Source organism: Marmota flaviventris, chromosome 7 (genome assembly GCF_047511675.1).
Source record: "Marmota flaviventris isolate mMarFla1 chromosome 7, mMarFla1.hap1, whole genome shotgun sequence".
In the NCBI taxonomy this organism is placed as follows: Eukaryota; Metazoa; Chordata; class Mammalia; order Rodentia; family Sciuridae; genus Marmota; species Marmota flaviventris.
In genome coordinates this window covers 5,975,118-5,984,121 of record NC_092504.1, presented here as the reverse complement: position 1 = coordinate 5,984,121, position 9,004 = coordinate 5,975,118, and the positions used below count along the sequence as shown (strand labels likewise).

The following is a 9,004-nucleotide window of genomic DNA, read 5'->3' as shown; positions in this document are numbered from 1 at the left end:
GGCACGGTGGCCAGGCGCGGGGAGTCCCCGGGTTCCCACACCGGCGCTGGTGCTAGGCGCGGCCGCGGGTAGAGCGCGGCCCTGGGGGCGCCCGGGAGCAGGGGGCGCGGCGGCGCGGTCCCCGCCCCTGCACGGCTCTTGGCCCCCTCCGGCTCGGCGCGCTGCTCCAACCTGGGCTGGGCGCTCCCAGCGCATCCCGCATCCCGCACCCCGCATCCCTGCGAGCATCCCGCACCCCACATCTCCGCGGCCGGGCATGTAGCAGCGGCGGCCGCCGCGGCGGAATATGGGCGGGAACCACTCCCACAAGCCCCCCGTGTTTGACGAGAATGAAGAAGGTAAGAGGGCACCCGCCGCCGCTCCCCGCCACGCTCGGGCGTGGGCCGGGAATCCCTTCCTCCGCCATCCTTCGCCGAGCGCCTGCTGGGTGCCACACGCCGCAGCTGGGCGCGGGGATCCGGGCGCAGCCAAGTCGCCGCGCGCCAGCGGTGCGCCGGGCCCTGTGCCAAGCGCTGGGCTTCTACCGAGGCAACCCCTATGCCTTGGGTGCCCTTGAGGGGCTAGGACGGTGCTGAGCCCGGGGCTGGGGCTGCAGATTCCGGGGTGGCGGGGAGTGGAACCCGAGCCTCCACTGGGGGTGTAACTGGGAGAGTTGGCTTCATGGGCGAGTCCCGTGGTTGCTCCGGCTTGGGCTCCGGGAGCCCAGATCGCCTTCAGAGCTGGAAGCAGAAGAAAGTGGCCTGGGTGGGCGGGCTGTATCGTGTGTGTGCGCGCACACGTGAGTGTGAGTGTGTGTGTGTGTGTGTGTGTGTGTGAGAGAGAGAGAGAGAGAGAGAGAGCGTGTGTGAGCGCGCGCCGCCCCTCGCCCCTGGCACAGCGGAGGCTGCTCTCCTTAGCCTTCCAGGGCAGCTTAAGGAAACTTTCTTGGCTAAACTCCAGGGCTCTGAGGAGGGCGTCTTAGGGGCAGCCTCCCTGGTCAAGGAATGGGGTAGGCTGCCCAGCCTCTTCCAGACTCCAGGGCTCTGGAGCCTTGAGGCTCAGGTGGACATAGCTCTGTATTTGGCCACAGCAGAACTCTGTTGCCAATGCTGTGTGGCCCTGGGCAACTTACCCAATTTCTCTGAAGCGTCATTTCCTTCACCTGTGAGATGAGAATTACAGAACCTCCACGTGCCCTGACCGAGCTGCCCAGAGCTTAACCAAGAGCAAAGTGCCTCCTAAGTGCAGGCATCCCAGAGCTGCCCCACTGTGGCTGCTTCCTATTGTGCTGACCCATCTCCCTGGTGCCCCAAATCAGACCTAAGACCTCGAGCCTGCCTGGTGCCAGGCACTGCCTGGGTGTTCGCCAGGCCCGTGTAGCTCCCCACGGCACTGTACTTTGTGTCTGTGTATACCAGTGGGCAGTCATGGCTAGGTAGAGCCGAGCTGGCTCTGAGGCTGGACAGTCTGTCCTGGGATCTGTGCTTGGTCATCACTGCCCAGGGTGCAGGCTTGTGTGCACACAGCCCGTGGATTCTAGGGCTGCCCAGGCCATGGTGCTATTCATATGCCCCCAGAACAGCCCCTCTGGAAAGGATAGGTGGGCACGTCAGTGTCAGTTAAGCCGGTGCCTGCTGCGCCAGGCCCTGGGTCCTTCCTCGCAGGGGTTCCTGATCTGGTGAAACTGAATGACCCTCTGTGGTGATAAGGGCAGTGAGGGCCAGCTAGGGTTGGGGGCCTCAGCTCTTCCTGGTGTTGAGGCTAGAGCATGGGCAAGTAGGAGCTGGCGGCAGAGGAGAGGTAGTGGAGGCTCTCGTGTGTCCTGGGAAGAGTTTGGACACGGTGTAGTATCACCCTCAGTTTTAAGGGTTCATGGTTCTAGCCTGGGTCAAGGTCATGCTGTGGGTAGTTTTCTAAGCCTCTTTCCTTTTCTTCCTTTCATTCTCTCTCTCTCTTTTTTTTTTTTTTTTGCAGAGAACATTCACTGCCTTTATTTTGACAACTATCTCTATATTTTATTCCAGAAAATGTGCTCTAAAGTATTTATTGACAAAATACTTATGTCTGGGGTACAACCTTGTGCTTTTCCCTCTGGGGTTCCTCATTCTGAAAGTGGATTGAGCCTCAGCTAGCTGCGTACTTTGGTGCTGGTTGAAATACAAGGTGGGACTCTCCAGCCCCGTGAAACATTAACTTGTTTGCTTTAGCCAGCGACTTTCTCACATATTTCCCTGTGCAAATAAACCATGCTATTCGTCACCAACAGGTTCATTAATTTCACAAGCATTTACCGGTCATTTTTTCCTGCACCCACCCCTGTACTGGATGCCAGGAACATAGTGCCGATGGAAGATCCCTAGCCCAGGGAGGAGGGGGAAGAAGTCAGAGAGCTGCTCCTTTTAGATTTCAGTCTTGCAGAAATGGCAGGAGGTACCCAGGGAAAGGGGTGGTTGGTGGAAGAGGAAGGGTGCTTCCAGAGGAGTGAACAGAATGTGCCAAGGCAGAGGCGAAGAGTCAGCGTGGCTGGACTCCAGGCCTGGGGGTGGTTGATCCTGCTGTAGTGTGGACTGTGAGGACGGAAGGTACAAGACATGCCCCTGAAATGCCAGCCCAGTCTTAACGGGCCTGGTGACCAGGAAAAAGTGCTCAGACTTGAACTTGTAGGCATTCTGGAGCCACTGAAAGGTTTAGGCAGGGAAGTGACGTGGCCCAACGAATGTGCATGCTCCCAGACTGTAGCCATCAGGTGGCTGGAGGCGCAAGCACCCGAGACAGTCTGATTTGTGAGTATTTTAATGCCAAGCCACGGCTGAAAATTCACCATTGCGTAACCGTGCCTTGGCCATCTCCACTCTTAGGGCCCGGCGTAGCCCAGCGTGAGCACCGCTGCTCTGCTAACACCACGTAACAAGGTGGCCAGAGCTCTGTCATGCGACGAGAAAGAATCATGTCATAGATTAAGTGGCGCCATCGCTTCTTAGTGGTGCATAAAATACCAGCGTTCTTCTGTGGATGGCGTCTGAGTCAGGTGGACCCGGGTGCAGTGGCGGAGCCTCCTTGACTTGCAAATGACAGAAAAACAACATGAAGTGCTTTTAAGGGAACTGACTGCCAGTCCTCACCCCCTTCATTACTGCAGGTCTGCTTCAAGCTGCGGTCACAACGCCTGCTTAGATTATTCCCACAGCCTCCTTCCCTAGGCTCCTCACTTTGCCCCCACCCTCTTCAGAGTCACCTCAATGAAGCAGCCAGGTGACCTGTAAGATGTGCGTCACACCCCATCCCGCCTCTGCTTGTTCCCCCAGGGCCTCCCCGTCCCCTGGCCCCAGGTGCAGCGCACATTAAGGGGAGGATAACAGAGGAAGTCCTTGCAGATGCCCAGGAGACCCTGCCCTCCGGGACCTCACTTCCCTCCTTGTCCCCAGCCCTCCTGCCTTCCCCTGCTCCCTGGCCCCCCTGCTGCTGGCCCCTGCTCCTCTTGCCTGAGGCTTCTCCCCACAGCCCTCTCTCACCTCCTTGGGGTTCTCTTGTGGGCACACTCCCACCCCTTCCTCCTTCATTTCTCTTCGTGGCAGTCTCACCATCCAGCGTGTGTTTATTACTTATTTTCTTAGTGTGGTCTCTTCCCATCTCAGTTTCAAGTGCCTTAACAGCGGGGATTTTGTCCAGTTACTCAGGAGGCTGAGGCAGGAGGATGGCAAGTTTGAAGGTAGCTCAGGCAACTTAACAAGACTCTGTCTCAAAATAGAAAATAAAAAAGCGTTGGGGACATAGCTCCGTTGGTAGAGTACCTGCCTCGCAGGCGCAAGACCCTGGGTTCAATCCCCAGCACCGCAGAAACAAACAAGCAAACAGAAAAAAGGGTGGGAGGTGGCTCAGCTAGAGCACTGAGCAATCTTGAAAAATAACACAAAGCAGAGGTTCTGTGGCAGTGCCTCCCCTTAAAGCATTACAGCCTTTTAAAAGACAGGGATCTGGCGGGATTTATCCCTGCTGTATCTCCAAGGCCCCAAGTAACACCTGGGATGTGAGAGGTGCCAGGTAGGTTTTTGGCAAGTGAATGAATGAAGATGCCAATCTCATCAGCCGCAGCCGGACACAGGTTCCCGAATCACATTAGGAATCTTGTGCCTTGGATTCTTTGTTCTCCTTTCTGAGTTTTATTCTCCGACCTGCTCTCTCCCCTCAGGAGACCCCCACCCCCACCTCCAGGCTCACAGCCTCCTCTCAGAGTGTGAAGAGATCATCTTTCTCATAGTAACTCCGAGAACGTACCAGGGTTACTGCTTATTGGTTCTGATTAGGTCTTGGGCTATTCTTGAACTGATCACTGGGAGACAGAAGGTCCATACTGGCCAAGCTGGATCACGGGCCATGCTTGAATTTAAGCAGTGGAGTTGGTTTTACTCAAGGTATTTGGACTAAGGGTATATGTTAAAAAATTTCCCAAAGAATACTGGAATATCAATAGAGGGCAGGTGCATACTGCTGGCAGGCAGATTAAAAAAACAAAGAGCCCACTCACTCCAGCACCTGTTATGGCTGTGTTCTTTGGAACACAGATTGTGACACTTTGTCTTATCTCATTCAATTTTTTGATTCCATGTTGTGTTAATCAGTTTTCTACTACTATAACAGAATACCTGAGATAATCATTGTATAAAGAAAAAAGTCTCTATTTGGCTCATAGTTTTGGAGTTTTCAGTTCATGTTTGGTGGGTCCTATTGTTTTAGGAATGTGTGGTAGAGGAAAACCACTTACCTCATGACCAGGAAGTAAATGAGTAGGATGGGGAGATGGTTCCACCATCCCTTCAAAAATAAACCCTGAACAACCTAAAGACCTCCCACCAGGCCCCACTTGTTAAAAGTTCCACCACCTCCCAACAGCCCACCGTGGGCAACTTTCCCATATGGGCCCTTGGGGAACTTTTGACATCCAGGTGATGTCAGTGTCCACATTCTGACTAGACTGGGGCCTCTTAAGAGCAGCACTTACTTTTTATCTTTTTTTTTTTTTTAAACTTTTCCATCTGCAAAGCTAGACCAGGGCCACTGAAAGCATATGGCAACTATTTTTTTTAATGAAAGATGAAAGCAATCACTTCTCAGGGGCCAATTTCCTGCATTCCTCTGGTTTTGAAACTATTAAGAAATGAAGACATTTCAGATTTGTTACCGGTAAACTTTGTTTGGAGATCATGCACTGGGATTGAGACCAGAATGGCCTTTCTGCTCCTGTCTCCCAATTTCCATATTGAAAGCTGCTGGATCAGAGACTCAACTCTGCAGAATGGGCCCCACCCTGCCAGCAGCTTGGTGGCCCCCTGTCCTGGTGCTCAGAGAACCCACGGGGCACCCCTGCTCAGCAGCCTGGAAGGACTGGCCACCGTCAGAGACCTGCGCTTCATGACCCTGGATACTGACCTCTTCCCGTTGAGAAGGACAGCAGAGGCTTCCCCCATTTCTGGGAAAGACCAGATCCTTGCTTTGGTGGGGAGATGGCTCTCCAATGGGGATGAACTGGTGTTAGGATGGAGGCAGAATCATGTTGAGGTTTCAGGGAAGGTCAAAGCCCTTGAGAGAAGGAGGATCAGTATTTGGGGAGTCAAACAGCTTAAGCTAGCACTGAGCCTAGACATGTTCCTGAGAGAACTGGAAGGAACAGAGCAGTCCAGGCACCTCAAGATGCAGACAGTGTTCTACACAGAGCCTTGGTGCCTTCCACCCTAATGACCATACTAGTTCAGAAGGTAGTGAGGATGAGCCCTTTAGGATGCCCAGGGAGAATGGCAAACCTGAGCTACCCAGTAGGTGAAGACTGCTGTTATGGTTTAGATGAGGTGTCCCCCAAAAGCTCACTGTGAGACAATGCAAGAAGGCTCAGAGGAGAAACGCTTGGGTTGTGAGCGCCTTAACCCAATCAGAGGATCAACCCCCCCCCCCCATGGGATGAGTGGGTGGTGACTAGAGGCAGGTGGGGTGTGGCTGGAGGAAGTGCTTCATTGCGGGCGTGGCTTTGGGGTATATATCTGTGTCTGGTGAGTGGAGTCTCTCTCTGCTTCCTCATCACTATGTGAGCAGCTTCCCTCCACCACACTCTTCCGCCATGATGTTCTGCCTCACCTCAGGTCCCAAGGAAGGAGCCGGCTGTCTATGGACTGTGACAAGCATTCCCCGTTTTATGGTTTGTATCATGTTAGTGGCGTTGCCATTGTATATACACTTTATCATTCCTTCCATCCTGATTCGCTGGAACTGTGAGCCCCCGTCAACTTTTCCTCCCCTATATTTATTCTGGTTGCGTCCTTTCATCTCAATGGGGAAATAGCTGATTAAAACTACTGTTTTAGACTGAGGCGATTCTCTGAGCCAGAGCCAGGAGAGGAAAACGTGGAGGGCAGTGTTGTTACCAGCCCTGGACCCCCTGGGAGCGTCCCTGTGTCCTTATTCATGGGCTATTTTGGCACCTGTCCCACCTCACAGAAGTCCTCTGGGAAATCATTAATATCAAAGGTCCATGAATGTGGAATATTACCATTGTTCACCAACATCTTGCTCACTTTTACTTCCATGCATACAAAAATAATGATGCATCCCTGTCCCCTTGACGTTAGGGGGCCATGTGAATCGCTTTGACTGAAGTGAACAGAGGTGATACGCGTCATATGTTGGGCAGAGTAATTAGGGTGCATGTCACTCATCTCTCTCTACCTTAGGACGACCACAAAGACCCACATGGTAGAACTTACTTCAGCCCAGTTCTCAGAGTGAGGAATAGAACAGAGGTCATACGCTCTACCTTGCAGTCCATAGTGGAATGTGGCACAGGTGACCATACCTTTGCTGCTTTAAGCTGCTGAGATTTGGGGTTGCTTGTTACCAAAGCATACCCTAGCCTATCCTGACTGGTACATGAACCAAAATCAGCCCTTCTTGAAGCAGAAAGCATTCCCTATTTTATGGTTTAAGTTTATGTTAGCAGTGGTGTTATTATATATACACTTTATCCTACCAACAAAATTTCCTTCTATCCTGATCTACTGAGATTTTAAAATTATCAATGGGGGTTAAATTGAAGCAATGATTTTCTGCCTCTATTGGAATGATCGTGAACTTTTCTTTTTCTGTTCAGAATAATTGTTGTACTGATTGGTTTTCAAAGGTTAAATCAACTTTTCATTATTGGGGTAAACCTCACTTGGTCAGATGTGGTATATTGTTGAATATGATTTGCTAATATTTTATGATAACTTTCTTCATGGGAAGATATTATGACCAGGATGTCAATACACTTGAAAAAGCTCAACATACTGAAAATAACAAGAAGAGAACTTACATATCAGAAAAACTCGATAGCTGAATTCCCATTGAATCTGTAATAAAGCTTTGCTATGACAAAAAGTCTAGACTTCAATGTCTTCCTCGGTGAATTCTCAAATGTTAGAAATAATAATAATCTTACCTAAACTCTTCCAGTAAGTAGGAAGAAATGACACATTTCTAATGGCTTTATCAAGTTTTTGGATCATTAATTTAAGGAGGTTTATTGGCCTCCCTAAAAGAATTGGGAAGTATTTAGTGGCTTGGAATTTTCTGGAAGGTTTGTGAAGGACTGCTATTATGGGTAAGTTTCTATTGGCATGACATCGTTCATAGTATCTTCTTATCGTCTTTTCCCTAGTTTGTAGTATCTGTAGTGATTTCTCCTTTTTTCAGTTCTGATTTTGCTAATTTTCATCTATTTTTTTCTTATTTTTCTTGATTGGTCTTGTGTGGATTTTCAGCCCTTCTTTTGAATTTAAATACAGTTTTCAGCTTTGATTCTTATTTATTTACTTTCTGATTCCCTGATTTCTGCTCTAAATTCAATCGTTCTCTTCTGTTTACTTGTCTGATTTGATTTATGTTCTTTTTCTAGGTTTCTGAGACAGTATTAGATCATGGATCACATTTTTTCATAGATCTTATTCTTTATTCCTTAGTTCATTTACAAGTTTCCATCGAAATCATTTCCTTTTGATTGAAGTGTTCTCTTTAGCATTTCCTTTAGTGTAGGCAACTGGTGCCGACTTCGCTCAACTCCTGTTTGTCTGAAAATGTCTTTATTTAGACTTCAGGAAGGATCATTTTTCTGGCTGTGTTCTACATTGGCAGCTCTTTCCCAGCAGTCTGAAGATGTATTTCTGGTCTTTTGTTCTTCTTGTTTATGATTAAAAGACAGCTATCGGTACTACTTTTGTTCCTTTTAAGCTCTCGTGTCCTTCCTGCCCAGCCGTTTTTTTCAGGTTTTGCATTCTGTGTTCAGGAATCTCACCACAGTGAGCACAGGTGTGATGTTCTGCCTGTTTTCTGCTTGTGGTCAGCGCTTCTTGAATCGGTGACTTAGTGATGCGTTAGTCCACTGTGTGGAGGATTTTTATGTTTTATTTTTTATATTGATTCTGATATTTTCTCTTTCTCTTCACATTGTCAAACTCAAACTGCACAGATATTATGCCTTATCACTATGCCACCTTGTGGCTCCGACAATATGTTTTTTGCCCTTTTATCTCTCTTTGTTTATATATGATTTGAATGTTTCCTTCTGACGAACTTATTTTTTAATCCCTTCAAGTCTGTCTTTCTGCTGCTCACTTCAACCATTAAGTTCTTAACATTAATCATTGTCCTTTTCAGCTCTAGAATTTTCAGTTTGTCCTCTTTAATGGTCTCTGATTCCCTGATGAGATTCTCAGAACTTCCCTTTTAATTTCATAAGCATACTTATCGCGTTCACGTTCCTTTGAAGACAGGTTGGACATTTCCGTTATTCGGCGACCCTGTGGGTCTATTGTCATTGTCTGTTGTCTCCCTTTAGACGTAGCTCATTCTCTCCTCTGTGTGATGTGCACCTTCATCCTGCTGTGCCTTCTACAGGAAGCAGTGGAGACCATTTGAGGCTTTGAGTGATATTTTCTCAAGAAAGGGTTCCCTTTTGCTTTTTGTAGGCAGCTCTGCTACCGGTGCTAGGATTCATGTTTCA

The 9,004-nt window shown here is 49.3% G+C and overlaps 1 protein-coding gene across 2 annotated transcripts in view; it reads left to right on the top strand.

The window, feature by feature from the left end:
- Positions 1-286: 286 nt before the first annotated feature.
- The window catches only part of Stk32b (serine/threonine kinase 32B), a 274,031-nt gene continuing 265,313 nt past the window's right edge, over positions 287-9,004 (top strand). For both annotated transcript variants that reach the window (XM_027938027.2, XM_027938020.3), the window contains exon 1: positions 287-338. In XM_027938027.2, the coding sequence (XP_027793828.1) occupies positions 287-338 (52 nt within the window). The remainder of the gene's footprint in view (positions 339-9,004) is intronic.